Source organism: Bombus impatiens, unplaced genomic scaffold (genome assembly GCF_000188095.3).
Source record: "Bombus impatiens unplaced genomic scaffold, BIMP_2.2 scf_0633, whole genome shotgun sequence".
Taxonomy (NCBI): domain Eukaryota; kingdom Metazoa; phylum Arthropoda; class Insecta; order Hymenoptera; family Apidae; genus Bombus; species Bombus impatiens.
In genome coordinates, this window is record NT_177052.1 from 214,361 (window position 1) to 230,049 (window position 15,689).

The 15,689-nt window shown below is 34.2% G+C and overlaps 1 protein-coding gene across 3 annotated transcripts in view; it reads right to left on the reverse strand.

The window, feature by feature from the left end:
- Positions 1-15,689, reverse strand: part of LOC100748420 (protein slit) — a 592,701-nt gene that overhangs the window by 20,232 nt on the left and 556,780 nt on the right. For 2 of the 3 annotated variants that reach the window (XM_012389067.2, XM_033322367.1), the window contains exons 4-12: positions 7,225-7,296; positions 6,876-6,947; positions 6,579-6,792; positions 5,514-5,677; positions 4,883-4,954; positions 4,692-4,763; positions 4,536-4,607; positions 3,798-3,941; positions 2,661-2,824 (exon numbers count right to left, since the gene is read on the reverse strand). In XM_012389067.2, coding sequence (XP_012244490.1) covers positions 2,661-2,824; positions 3,798-3,941; positions 4,536-4,607; positions 4,692-4,763; positions 4,883-4,954; positions 5,514-5,677; positions 6,579-6,792; positions 6,876-6,947; positions 7,225-7,296 — 1,046 coding nt within the window. The remainder of the gene's footprint in view (positions 1-2,660; positions 2,825-3,797; positions 3,942-4,535; positions 4,608-4,691; positions 4,764-4,882; positions 4,955-5,513; positions 5,678-6,578; positions 6,793-6,875; positions 6,948-7,224; positions 7,297-15,689) is intronic. The other variant, XM_012389069.2, reaches the window with a different exon arrangement.

The window sequence follows — 15,689 nt, forward strand, 5'->3', positions numbered from 1 at the left end:
TTGCATAATCGAAGAAGAGTGTAATTCTAGTGATACACGATTTATTTCTTAATTATTAGAAGCTACTGTTACATTGATATTAAACATCTCTTAATTTCCAACGACTTAGATTGGGAATTGTTCAAGTAATTACTTCAAGGAAAACTCTACACCTTTTTCTTTCGTATATCCGTGACTTAAAGATCGCTGTTACGAAGAGAATAGAATTTAGTGAAAAAAATTGAAAATAAGGAAAGGTTCATATTATTGTGTCCTTGAGTATAAATTTTATTTTCGGTTACAAGGTCTAGAAACCAAAGAGTTATAAGTAGATTTCTATTGCTGTTTCTTGTAGCCTTTAGCTAAAGCTGCACACCAAGGTTAACTTTTGGTAATGTCTTTTGTTATAAATATATGGACGTGTCTATGTAACATTGAAAGAATGAGGATCTGGATCAGCATAGACTATATCTGTACTTACACCTATACTTATTTCAATTTTTTTTTTTCTATTACAACTCGTTCCTCTATCAGTCAACCTCAATAAGCATCTTTCTTTTGTCGAATACATTCGTCGATTATTAACATTCCATTTATTCAAATAATATCTCAAATAAATTTCTTTAAAATCTATAAATTCTTCACGCAGAAAAGCTCCAACTTCTTTTAAATTTCTAAAATACTAAAAGAGCAAGAAAATGGCATATCTTCTAAATTTTCTGGAAATAGCTTGCAAACCGGCTCAAGTGTTTTACGTAAATTTTTCAAAAGTTACAAAAGTTTCTAAGTTTCACGCCACTGTCCTGTAAGTTCTCGTTTACTGGGAACGCGGCATAACGATAATGTGCGAGTATAGCCACCCACATACGTGCCAGCGATGTGTTTATTTTCCGGTGTCATTTACTCCACTCACGAAAGAGACACGGGTGGGGAGAAATGCGATTATATTCCGCTCGGCTAAGTGCAATTAGGTGAAATATACAAGCATGAAAAGGAAAAGCACGATGTCGCTTTTGTTATTCTTGAACACGCACGCCTCAAGATGTTCTACGCGTATAGTACAATGGTACGCCTTCTCGAGTATCTCTTCTTTGCCACTTATTTTCTGTCTGTCGTTTTGTAATTCGCGAATGTTATTCGATTCTCTGTCGATTGAAATTCGCGAAAGCTTGGAAACGCTTGTTAGATTTAAGATTAGCAACCGAAAAGACTAGAGAATTTGTTTCACGCATTTAATTCACGTAATGAATCAGTTTTGGACCTATTTTGTTGGATTATGATGCCTTTAGTTTAGATTGACAAGAATAAGCATAAAAATAAAATTTACGATCAGAAGAGTTAAAATTGCATATTGTATATTTTAATCGAATTAATTCCTCGACTGATTGCTTTTTTTTACTTATTTATTTATTTATTTTTCTCTGTGTAATACTTTTTTTAAAAGATTAGAAACTTTATTTTAATATTGTTTTTGGAAACATTTTAAGTTTCTAACTTAACGGGTGGAAATGTGTTTTCTGACGTTACTAAAAAGTTCTCTTTTATGCAAATTTAGTGGAGGAAGTCGCAGGATATTTGATTGCTATAAAAGAAGATCGAAACATTGATAAAAAGTTTCGTTAATTTATTACTGCATATGGATTATGTTTTGAGTGGTTCAAGATGAAACGCGCTATCAGAAATATGCTTGACAAAGGTTTGCAAGAATTTACGATGGTTGCATGAGTTAACAAATTGATTAAAAGATGACAGTGCAATTTATTCTGCTTTGTCACTCTATTGTAGTTGCAATCTCGAGAGTAATACTCACAGAAGCTAATCGATGTAATTAATTATTTCTACGCTTGTAGAATTTTGATCGTTAACAAGATCGTTATACAATGGCCTTCTAATTTTAACATTTAATAGGTTACGTTAATTAACTTGCGTTATCTATGAGGGACGTAATAAAGAAAATTATATTAATATGAAATAGTTAGAGAAAGGAATAATTTGGTACATTCAAAGAGACAAGCGTTTTCAACATAAATGATAAACTCACATAGCTAAACGAAAATTATGCGTTTCCTATGAATCATCGTGGTTTTAACTGAATTAGCTGCAACTAATTCTATTAATACTTTTGAAATGTTGAAGGTGGTAACAGAACACATATTTAATTCCAATGACAAATGTGTGTTAATCAAAATTGTGTTAATATGGAATTGATTGATTATTGGTCACTGATAGTGTTGACATAGAATTGATTGATTATTTGATTACTGATAGTGTTGATGTAGAATTCATTGTGAATATAGTGAATTCTATAATTGCACTTTTATGAAAGATGCAAAATGTAGTCTTTTAGTCTTTGTACTAATATCACGATTGATTTAAATAATTTTACTGAAAATGATCCCGATGATAACCAATCGTTCATAGTAGAAGCGTTTCTTCGATAAAATGTCAATTAACGACAACTAATATATCAGAATATTCAATTGAATCATTTAAGGCAAAATAAGAAGAACTTGATGAAACTTTAAATCACTGAATCATTTCTTAAGCTACACCAAATACTATGAGCAACGATTTCTGTCATCCAAAAGATGGAAAATATCCTCGTGTATTACCAACTGGTATCCATGAGTTCCGGTGATGCGTTTAGAAGAGAAATATCAGAGAAATCGGGTCGTGCTTACCCTTACATTTGAACTTGTCGTCCCGCATCGAATCGATCTTCCGCTTCTGCGCCCTCTTCGGCGACTCGCACTTGGCTCCCGACGTCTCGATGGGGTGCGCGTGAAGATACGCGTTCAGCCATCGTAGATTGCAGTCGCAGATGAACGGGTTTCTTGCCAAATGCCTGCGGAAAAGCGAGAGGAATTTCTTGGAAATCATTTTCTACTTTGATCAATCTCTTTTTATTCAACCCTTTCCAACAGGTTTGGGATTTCATTTAGGATCATTACTTCACTTTACTATTTTATAATTTTATTATTATTCTATACGCCTGATAAGATTAATTTACGCCATTTGGAATTATTTAAAGAGATATTTTACTTGAACAATTTTAAAACCTTTTCACATTTTTCTGAGATGAAAGACATAACTATATGGAAAGAAATACTTTTCCTTATTTTAGAGAAAGAATTTAAATGGTAAAAGATCTAGCTCAGAGTCCAGTGTTATCGATTCATAAAATTTACCAACTTCGTTACTTTTAAAGACACGACGATAGAATTTGTAATACGTACGAAGGAATAAGAAATCTATTTATGTATTTTATGCAAAAGAAGATCTTATTATAAATATTCAGAGATTATTCTTGCATCCAATCATCATATTATAGCATCTCAACTTACTTTTTTCTATAATTCAAGTATCATTCGACGCCTGGCGAAATTACGATTATAAATCAATAAAAAATCAAAACAATGCAAAATTAAAGCTTCTTCCCTATATGCCAATAATTTTCAAAACTATTCAAATTTTTATCATGATGTCTGACATTTTTCGAATATTACGATTACTCGTTGATATCCATCGTTGCTATTCTCTAATAGTTTCAAACGAATAATATCGTGATAATACAATTAATTCAAACAGAATCTAACAATTTGCCCATATTTTCATGAAACAGCGAAAACGCTGAAAGAGTGTCAATCAGCGAACAACCGAGGCCAGAATATTCTGTTGAGCGCGTGGTACACAGTGAAACGAACGTGTACGGTGACACGAGTTTGCAATTCGATCCTGCACAACGCGTTGGAAAGGGCTCGAAGCGTTAAAGCCGCGGTAATTTGTATAAATTAACGGTTCAATGGCGGGATACAAACAGCGTTTCAATGCTTCGTAGATTGGCGAAAGTTCCATTGGCCAGGGATCTGATGTTGTTATCGTAGAGCGACAACAGAGTCAGGCTGGTCAGATCTCGGAACAGATCGGTTCGTATGCAGGATATCTCGTTCGCGTTCAGCAGCCTGAAAAGTTTGTATTGTCTCGTCAATTTACTATCGTTTTTTACAATATCGTTTACAATTTACAATATCGTTGCGATGCATCCATTTTCTCGTGCAATAATTAAGCAATATGTGTGTAGGAATTTATTTTACAATCAATTCAAATTAACTGTTAAAAGCTATCAAGTGGACGAAAGTTCACTGCAGCATATCTATTTTTAAATGAAAAACTGATTAAATAAATAAGTAATAAAGAAATTTTGTCTATGATAGCATTTAACGTTTGAACAACTTTTATCAATGCTGAACATTTAATGAGCTGAGCATTAATTATATCGTTTCAGACGATTACTGATACTACTTCTGATTCTACTACTTCTGTATGAAGTACATACATATTCCCAGTAAATAGTTCGTACGTTCTATATAAATTTTCAGATCTGTTTGAAGTTTTACCAATATAATATAATACAATTACTAAAATAATCACAATGCTAATGAAATTTCAAAATAATTTCCCCATTCAATTTTACTTCTTCAAATTAATCAAGTTTATCGATGATATATTAAACGCGTATACGAAATAAAATGTAAACGATTTCTACGTCGACTTACAGTAACTGCAAATTGGTCAAGCCTTGGAACAACCCACCAGGTAATTCGGTGATCTTATTTCCATACAGCACACTGTAATCAGGCGAAAAGCTTCAGTCAGAAAAATATTATAATTTCGAATTGGCTGTAAATTTTGCTATTATACATTATACGTACAGTGACTCCAACGATTTCAAGCCGTGGAACGCGTCGGCCGCCACCTTTTTAATTTGATTGTTGCTGAGGTCGCTGTTGACGAGCGATGAAAAAAATGGCAAAGATTAAAACATCGTCAGACGAAATGAAATCGCGTTCGGAACACAACATGAAGAAAAACATAAATTGGATTAATCGCGAACGTCACTCACATTCTGCGCAGTTTTCTGTACGGGGAGAAAGCCTTCGGCGGGATTTCCGTGATACGGTTCTGCTCCAAACGTCTGCGAATGATTGACAACATAGAGAATAAGTTAACAAACTCTCAAGCTAACGACCGCTTGATTTTTCCGCGTAGAAATTGCCTCGGGAATGGAATACGGAGAAATTTTCGTGGATATCAAATTAATTGGTTTTTATTAACGACCGTGACAATTTCTAACGTGTTGAGAATGAATGTGCACGAGTTTTCCAATTGTAATGCAACTGATTTGTTTTTGCACTTGCTATTTATTTATTCTTATTATTTGTAACTTTGTTTATTCTTGTAAGTTCAGATTTGATATGATTCATTTTATTGTTGTGCCAGCAACAGGCAGTTTATTCGTGGAATTATTCGTTCTTAATTTTTAGATAAAATTGAGAAAAATTTTAACCAAATTTTACTACATTTACTTGTTATTTTATTTATCCTAAGATATTTACGTTACATTGGTTAAATACGAATTCATTTAGTTACTATCGTTAAATTTGAAATTCGATTGTCTTTGTTCGTCAAATTCGATGTTTAGGAGACAATTGGCAATTCTATACGGAGGTTGTGACAAAATAGTGTGTACGAACAGTTCTGTGGTATCCTCCGGCAGATGGGTGGGTACTTTCGTTAAAGAATTCTCTCTGCAGTCGACGATACCATCAGCGCATCTGCAAGGATGCGGGCATTGCGGTTCCGCGCTGCACTCTGATCCTGTACGTTCAACCAGCCCGGAACACTTGAATTCGTGCTCCTGTTTCGCGGACAGACACATGAAAGATTTCAGTACGATAAAGACACTGCTTTAAAAATTCGCCAAATTATACCAGAAAATATTTTGGTTAAGACGAAACGTGGTAAATATAATTTAATACTAAAATTACCAATTTTTTGCGACTATGTAGAGAAAACTTTTCAGGAGAGACATTTTGTGTTAGTAATTGTTAAAACTTTGTAAGTTCTTTTAGCAAATTATTATGATATTAGCTTTTATTCTTAATTATTACAATACTGACTGTAAAAGGAATATGAATATAAATCGTTTAACAAGAGATGGTAGAAAATTTAAAAACTGCTTCTACAAGCTACATTATGATGAAGATGAAGAATAAAAGATTTAGTTTGGAGACTGTCTATCAGTTGTGGATATTTAAACATTGATTAAAATATTCCAAAGGGTTGATAATCTCTTCTACATGAATGAACATAGGTGGACTAAGTAAATGCACAGTGATCGTTTGTCATATTTTAATTGTAATATTCTATGTACAGTAAATCCAGAAGCACAAACACATTACATGTTGGTAGTTTTAGTATTAAATCTCTAAAGATAAATTTTTATTTAAAAAAATCAGTAGTAAACGTCGATATTTTGAATACTGACAGTGTTATAAAGATAAAGTAAATTTCTTTTAAAAATTGATCTCATACGAATAGAAGAAGAAGAGTACAGATCCTTACTGACTGGAAGTATTGATTAATGGAAAACTAGACGAAGTAGAAATACCATCATGGACAGGCGTATGTGAAAGAATTGTACAACGTTTAAAACGAAGTATTGATTATTTCAGTTCTAAATGTTGCTTTATTCCAATCCATTGATTATGTTTTCCGCGGAATTGAAAACGCGTAAGAATATTTGGCATCGATCAAACCTGTAAATCGGCGATATTTCGATCCTTCAAATGAATTGGAGAGCTGCATCGCGTATGTTGTCCAAGTCTCGGATAGGTTTTTAAATGTCGAGAGAGCCAAGCTAAGTGACAATCGCAAGATAATGGGTTATCCACCAGCTTTAATGTTCGCAAATGTGAAAAGCCACTGAGCATTTCTTTGCCTAATGTCGTTAACTTATTGTTATTCAACATTCTGCAACAGAACAACAGTATATAAAAATTATTTATTTAATCGTCGATCGACAAATTATAATTGCATTGTATTTATCTGCTTACAATACTTCCAAATCCTTTAGCTCTCGTATCGATGCCTCGTCAATGCAGGTTAACACATTGTTGTCGAGATACCTGATAACAAAATTTGTTTATCTTGATATAAATTAATGACAAATTCTTTGTATTTCAATGCTCCTACGCTTATTTTTATACGATATAAGAAAAAATTGTTTTATTCATAAAAATTCGATTCTCTTTATGGGACTAGTGTCTGACTAATGCGACTGATACTACTGCATAGAGCACGCATCTTTGATCGCTTCTACTAGTTTGCGTTTGACTTTACTCAGAGTTTCAATTACGGTACTTCGATGATATTGTCCACAGGAATTGTTAAGATTGCACTTACAAATACTTTAGGGATGAAATTCCTCTGAGTGTCTTTGGTCCAATCGTAGCAATCTGATTGTGGCTAAGGTCTCTGCAACAGGACACCATTAATTATTAGGGAAAAAATGATCGTTATTAGATATTACAATAATACTAAAAATTAAAATTTAGTTCGGTAGAACAATTTTTTTTAAAACAGAAATATTTGTACCATGGCGTACATTAAAAGGGAATATTTTTATTACACAATTCAATATTGACTTGAATCATAAAGAAGTGCTGTTCTTTTATATCAACCTTACTACTTTCCTTAAAAAGTTACAAAATAACTTAATTTAAAACATGTTTCCCATTGTTAAATACAACTTTTTTCCAGTCTTATTTGACAGTCTGTTAATCCTTGAACAGGAACACTGTGAAGAACATTAACAAAAACAAAACCATCTTAATCGCCTGATGATTATGAGTAAATCAAAATTACTCGTTTTTCTCTTTAAGAAAACTAATTATCGACTCGGTTAGTTTCTTTTTTTTCTGAGAAACTCGGCAAATTTTCGATAAAAATACAATGAAAAATTCAACAAACGTCGTTTACGGAAACGATTACGTTGCTACGATTAATTATTTATTTAAATGCAATGTTCGTAAAGGAGCTCGTCATCGATCATGAAAAGCAAGAAAGTTGAACTCTAATACTTGGTGCATTGACCTTTTACTAAGTTTTCTGTCTTAGAATTAAAGTCTGATTTCCAATGGTGGAACAACACCGGTGTATGTTCTACTTCGCTACAGTTGGTATCAAGTTCGCTCTACATGTGATCAATAATTTAAGAAGTTGTCGAGTGTCAACTATATACTACAGTTCCATGGATGACCCTCCTCCCCATGGAAATTCTTCGGAGACAGTCCACAACTCACGTGTGACCGCGTGCACGTGCGCCAGTCACGTGGGTGGCTATAGCCTTCTTTAAGGTTTCACAGGGTCGTTACACGAGTAACGAGTCACCATTTCCGCGGCTTCACGTGACACGTCTCTCTCTCTATGAAATAGCAATGTCTCTTCAAAGAAAGCGTTACGTTGTCACTTGTAGAAAATATTTACGTTAGTTACGAAAACGTTAGATACAGTTTCAGATTAATAATTAAGAATAACAGTAAAATGAATTATCTATACCAGTATCGACAGAGATTGACATTAAAACAGTTTAAATGTGATTTAATAATATATGATTTAATTTAATGTAGAACGTCTGACTTGCGACGCTACAGTTCTTCACAATTTTATAATCTTTTAAAATACGAAATAGATTACTTTTTCCGTAATAGATCGTGAAAATTATTTTAACAAAGGGACATGATATTATGGTAATAAAAAAGCGTAGCCTCTTCTATAAAAGTAATTAACTTGACATTGAATCAAATCGTTGATCATAGAAATACGAAGGAACAATTCATTTCCTCTATACTAATTATTTTTTATAGAAGCCTTTCATTGATACCTCCAATCCTTTATGAGATATTCGATGAGATATTGGATGACTATAAAGCATATTAAGTTACCTACCATCAAAAACTCACAAATAACATCGTTTGCAAAACTATTAATATACCAATACGATGAATTTAAATCAAGAAGCTTGTTAATGAAATAACTCTCGATGGTATACATAAAATAACCATTAACATCTCTCATCCTATATCTTAACGTAATCAACATGCATGTTAAATTTAATTTCAATTACCAACGCTATAGTTAACTTATACCATATCCACATATTTGCTATTGATAATCGATATAGTACGACATATTTTTGATATTCACCACGGGATAAGGTTGCGAAATTAACCGGAAAATGTTTTCTTAACAGAATGCGCTTCATCATATTTATCGTCATAATTTCCTCGGTACGCGAACACCATGAATAATGCATGGCAACGCAACGTTTTTCGAGTGCAACGCGCGCTTAACGGTAGAGTCAATCACGATAATGGATCCCTCGCTAAACCGTAGGGTTCATTTAAATAGATTGCGTTACGTCTCGCGTTCCTCCGCAAAGATCCATCCGTTCGAACCTTTTCTCGATGCACGAGTTTAACCAGACGTTCGCGATGATAGGTTAGAGGTCTCGGCGCTTGGTTCACCGTTGACCATCCATTGGCTACGAGACTCACAGTCTGTAATTATGTCCGCTATCCGAGGCTACGGACAAAGCATCTCGACAAGACGAATACGAGGTAACAAAAATAAGAGATAAAGGCTCGAAAGGGAAGCTCGGTGGAGTCAAGGAAATCCGGAATAAGTAAGGGAAATCTGTATTGAATGATATATCGTATCTATTTCTATAATTAATTTGAAAATTTCCTCTTGCCTAATAATTTATAAGTTGTAAGTTATACACTTTTTTCTTGTAATTTTATAATTTTACAATTTTATCACGATTTCACGTAAATTTTAAGTACGCTGAATTAACATGGTATTGTATCCATGTAGAAATATACACTGGTTCACCAAACTACTGGAACACTTATACATGTTTTTTATGAATACATTGTGTGTGTTATATAAAACGTTTCCAAAGTTCATTGACACTGTAACAAGACTATCACGATTATGTGGGTAGAGTTTGAAACGAGTTTAGAGAGATGTATAGAAATTGCAAGATGTTTGAAACAAGTATATATTTCATAGATATCAGAAGAGTATTTAAGTCGGTCGATTGTCAGTTATATTGGTAAAGCACAAATATTCAATAGAACCATATTTAACATCTACTGAAATCTAGAAATGCTTTGTAATGTGTAACACGTAGAATATGGATATACAAGTTTTCTATGGTAAATATTCAAATACTTTCGTCAGTAAGTGTACACACATATGAAAATGTATACATAATCATCCATATACATACCATATAATTTTTACTATTTAGAACTAAACTAATGTATAATTAATTCCCAGACTAAATAAGGGAAAAAATGTTGAACAAATTGAATTGCAATATTTATTTTCCACGTACTCGAAACGCTTTGATAAAGCAAGAACCAGCAAATTTAGACTGTTGCTTACCAGAGCCAATCCTGGAAGCAATTACCGAATTTCGGCCACGCAGACGTGCCGGGAGCAAAAGGAGAAGGCCAGGCTTTTAGTGGTGCCGGTTTCATTTGGGACTGGTGTTGTAGCTTGATCATGATAAGTTCCTAATTTGAACAAGCAATTTGGTACGACCATGAGTGGAATGCTTCTATTCCGTTGACGGTGCGATTCGAAGAAGGGTTACAAGGGATAATTAAATTTACTTCCTACTCTTTTCCTTTTCCTTGATGAAAAGCAGTGTCCACGTGTCGATGTAGCACTTTTGTCCCCCGTAAATTCCCTAGAATTTCAATAATTTCGAACGCGTTGCCTGAGATCAGTGCCGGTAGATTAAACTCCCACCGCGCTCCCAGCCAATCCAGAAAGCAATTACTGAATTTCGACGTAGCCGCTCCTTCGGTGGAACTAACAAAAGGACCTTCTGGACCTCTCTCATCTCTCTCTCTCTCTCTGTCTCTCTATCTTTCTTCCTCTCTCCACCTCTTCCTCTGTCTCTCTGTCTCTCTAGTCAGTGCTCGATTCCAAATGTTGCTGGTACTGTGCTTTGTGTTACCGCGATAAGAGTTGGGTGAAACGGAACCTGATTGGTGACCGCTTTTGAGATCATAAGGGAATAGTTTGTCTTCCGTAAAACAGTATTCGTAGCTTGTAACTATAATTTAGGTATAGTGTTAATTACACGTTAAAAAATGTAATATTTTTCGAAAATTGAAAACGAAGTGGTATCTTGCTCGAGAAATTGTCTGTCTTTGCAATAGATAAAATAAATCGTCGTTGATAAAATACATTTCTTTGTACTTGCTCCAGACCAATAACTCGTAAAAAAAACTACATAAATGCTGCATGTAGCGGATCTTGAAAATTAATTCTTACTAAATCTTGAATGAAGAAATTGTAAGCTTTTAATTCATTCTTTTCATTCAAGCTTTTAATTCATTTTTGCTCAAGCAATTATCTGTTGTCTAAGGCATTTTCATTTGTACCCTGTATATCATAGTTTAGACGGAAAATCAAGGAATCTTAATATTCGTAGAAATGATTGGTGCAATAATTATAAGGTTCGAGTTATTTAACATTGTATTCATGACCCAATTTCGCACAAAATAATTACGCAAATATTCAAGGAACTTAGGTACATTCATGGTTAATGATAAATTACGCCGTATTTGCATGCAATATCTGCGGGCTAACTATGATAAACGATGTTACGCGCAAAATTGCTGAAAATTACATTCAATTTTCCTTCTTCGTCCTGGCCTCGTTTCTTGTTCGATATATTATTTCTATTATTAAACCAAATGCATCTCTTTGTCTCTTTCTATTTGATCTTTTATTAATATTCGTTTATTAAGATTTCCTCCATATTTCTCATTTACGCATTACATTTTGATATTTAACAATTTTTCAAAATTAATAACTCTATCTCCAGCATTTTCAGATTAATATTATATGTTACTATTATAAAGACTAATATTTCTCGAAATTTTCAAGAGACTGATAAGGATACATATCTAATTCTAAAATCAAATAATTAGTTTCATATAATATGAAATTTAAATGGTACGCGCTTGATTCACATGGCTATACAAATTTAATACCTATGAAAATGGAATGTTGAATTTGATTAAGAAAAGAGTTCATTGGAAAATAAGACGCGTGTCGACCTGTCGCTATTGTAAATGTAAACAGAACAACGTTTCGTGCAACCATATCTAGAATCAAAGAAGCCTAGTCTCTTACGCGACGAAATACCATTTCGTCCATAAATTTTGATGGCTAGGAATCGCAAGACGTTCAGTGGACCGTTTCGTTGCTTAAATCACCGCAACACCAGGTTGTCAAAGCGTACGTGGCTAACGTTTGTCCCGGTTATTATCGGCTTAAGTGTACAGCGAACAAATGTTATTGCCTCGTAAATACAAGCTTGTACGTTCACCACAGGTTCGAGGGGTATCGCGTTTCAAGCTGAGAGCAATATGCTTGCACACGACGTAGTGATACTAATCAGCCGCGTGTCCGCGCCCCTTTCCATTGTGTCAAACCATTTATTACCAGCGGAGCTTCATCCTCTTACCACCTCGAATAGCTTTCTACATTTGCGCGATGGGTTAATCACATGTTTCCGTTCTACGCTGTTCCGTCTGTGCTCCACGGTACCTCAGAAAACACTACGAAGCTCTTCGCAGAACGATGGTACACGATCACATCACAGAATCGAAGGAATCTTCGTGTACAGTTAATTAATATTTTGCGCCTTCTGATTGCTAGCTTGTACGGAAATCTCTCGTGGGACGGTGCAGCGTGATTAATCAATTTTCTCGGTACGTTAGAAAAATGTACGTAGGATAGAATGAGCCTGGAATAATTGCTGTGAATAAATCTATCATTTTTTACTGATCGCAAAATTGTATTGTTGGGTAGTTTTTACGTTTTTTTATTTTCCATAAGGTGGAGTTTTTTCCATACAAGTTACGAACATTATTTTTTAATATCTATCTCGGAATTTGCGATTATTTATGGTGTATCCTGTTGATAAATAATTTGAGGAGAATAAGTAATTTGTTTCGAAAGATGTTTAATATTAATTATGTATCTAAGTAATGCAATTCAGGATTTGGTAAAAAAGTAAAGTTAGCCAGTTCGCTTTCTCATGTTACGTATATTTGCATAAAGCTTCTCCAATGTTCATTAGCATTTTAATGAGGCATCGTTGTCACGATTATATACGTATGTATTGATAAAATTTGAAATCGATTTGAAGATTCGAAAGTCGATAACGTAACTCGTTATGTATACGTGGTACATCGTTTACAAGAGAAAACAGAATTTACATATTTGCAAATAAGATGCAAAGGAAATGTGTATAATGTAAATTTAATAATGTAGTTTGTACGTATTACGTACACGTACGATAACGATGCAAAAATCTACGCTAGTTGTTGTTTTAACATATATTATAAATACATTCTGAGTAAGCTTACTATTATATTTATAATTTTATAATTTTGTTAGATTCGCGGTAAGATAAAATTAATTACTTAGCGTGATTTCATGTTGGATAAAATTGCGCGTGTTAAATAATGTAGCTTTCAACGTGAATGTTAATAAAGATTTTAAAGTAAATGGTTTCAATGAGATGAGATCGTAACTAATTAAGTTTCAGTGAAGAGAATATTTCATACAATACCTTAGTTTCGTATTACTAATTACTTTCAAGAGAAAAGCCAATCCGTGTTTTTAAATTCAAAAAGCTTAAGCTTAATAAGCTTAAACGTAGGTCGATTAATCTGCGTATCATTACCGCGTCGCTGTAATATACTTACTCTGGTTAAATATCTTTCTTTGAAAAAAATATTTTTACTGTTATTATAAAAGTATTCCACGCTTTACTTACGTTGATTCTCATATTGGAATAATTACTTAAATACTGTTCTTTCTAACTCTTTTTTACGTCCCATATCTGGAAGCTTCATAATACGTGGATCTATTTTAATTGTTGTAAAATTAATGACAGAAGATTGAAAACACGTTTTATTCGAATACATTCCTTAATTACTAATACTTCTTTTTCGAAAAAATTCATATAAGCGTGTGTTCTGTGTAGCTTCGTTTCCTTTAATTATATAGCTAATTGTGTACTAATTTTCGATCGGAAGAATTGAAGTTTAAAAATTGTCGTATAAACTTTGATCGTTAAAACTTCCATTTACAATCGCACTATATTGTTCGGAAATTATAAAAACCGTATGATCCACATAATTCAATAAAATAATATAAAACAAAAAATATTGCGCATCTATTATTTCCTTATAAAACGAAAGGGACTTTTAGGACAACCTAATATTATAGAAACGTCCTATTCTGTTCCGCCAAGCAACACCCCCATCCGTGTGTTAACCTTCTCTGGTTTCCTACAGGGGCATCGACTTATCCACGCCGGATGAAGGATTATCAAGCGTCCGGATGCCCGTGAGAATCTCGCAACATAATACGTCCTTTTGTAAGCTGGCTGATCCCGGCCTTATCATCAGAGACTATAGGTTTTCGTGTCCGAGGGCAGAGTGGAAGGCCTCGAGACTCGTAGAACTTTCGAGTTCTCATCTGACCACTTCACAACGTGATAGATGGGCCCATTCTCCGCCATATTCCTTTCTTAACCTTACATCTTCTTTTGTTTTTCTCTTCTGGTCTTCTTTCCTTATCTTTCTTCCCCTTTCACTTCTATATCATCGAAGATCACATAAATAGAAGAAATGTCCCTTTCTTTTTTTCATAGTGAACAAATTTCTTGACCATCGAGCAGGTTAACATGGCGTACCATTCACACAGAAGCTATGTCTGTTTAATCATGATAGAGGTTGGGTGTGTTCCCATTCTCCTTTTTATCCTAGACCAAGTGACGGACTTGGGATCAGTTGATTAAGATTCAGGATCGAGAAGCACTCCAAGGGAAAAGTGGATCTTCGTGTTAATCTCGCTAGATCGCATTCCTGACGCTGGGTGCTCGATCTTCCTGCTGGCCAGCGGCTGACTGCTCCTTGATCCGGGGTCGGTTATGAAGCATGAATTTTTCGACTGACTGGTTGATTGTAGATAAAGGTAGAATGGGATTGTAGAAAGGAGCAGCGAGTGTTTTCTTCCATTTCAGTTTTTATATACTGATCATCCAAGTATTGTAGGTCGCTCATATAATTACTAATAAATTATAATTTCTTTTGAGGATTTTTCTAGTATTATTTATACTTTATTCGTGTAAAGCTGTTTTAACGATGCTTATTTTACGCTGCGATCGCGAATCTGGCAATTTCTAATTAACGATACTCCTAAATTACGTATTATACATCCGTATGTTTGAAGGATATTTTCCTAACAACAATTTTTAATAATACGATAATACAAGCACCGACGATGAAATAATAAACCAACAACGAAGTATACTAACTAAAAATACGTATCCTACGAAAATAGCAAAGAGAAGTATCGAATACAGATTCGTCCTTCTAAAACACAATTCATTCGAAAAATAATTCGCATACCGCGACAGAGCTGAGAAGAACAGATCGTTGAAAAACCTGCTCCATTTTCCGCGAACAATAGCCTTCGTTCGTAACATCGTTCAGGTGTGGGTAACATAAAAAAAAAAAATTGGAAAAGTCGCTTTCTAAAAATGCGGCGGTAGCCCAGTAGTCGATAGATGAAACTTCCGTTCGCTTTTCCCTCCCATTCTTTTCTCATCTTTGCTATTCTATTTTTTAAAGTATAGGAAGCAGAAACTCGAAAGCGAGAAGCGAACGATCGGCTTTAAAAAAGGAGCAGAACAGAGGAGGCAAAATAGGTTTAAACCCAGAGCGGCAAAGTCATGCGTGTTCAATATGGGCAGAGTCGGAGGG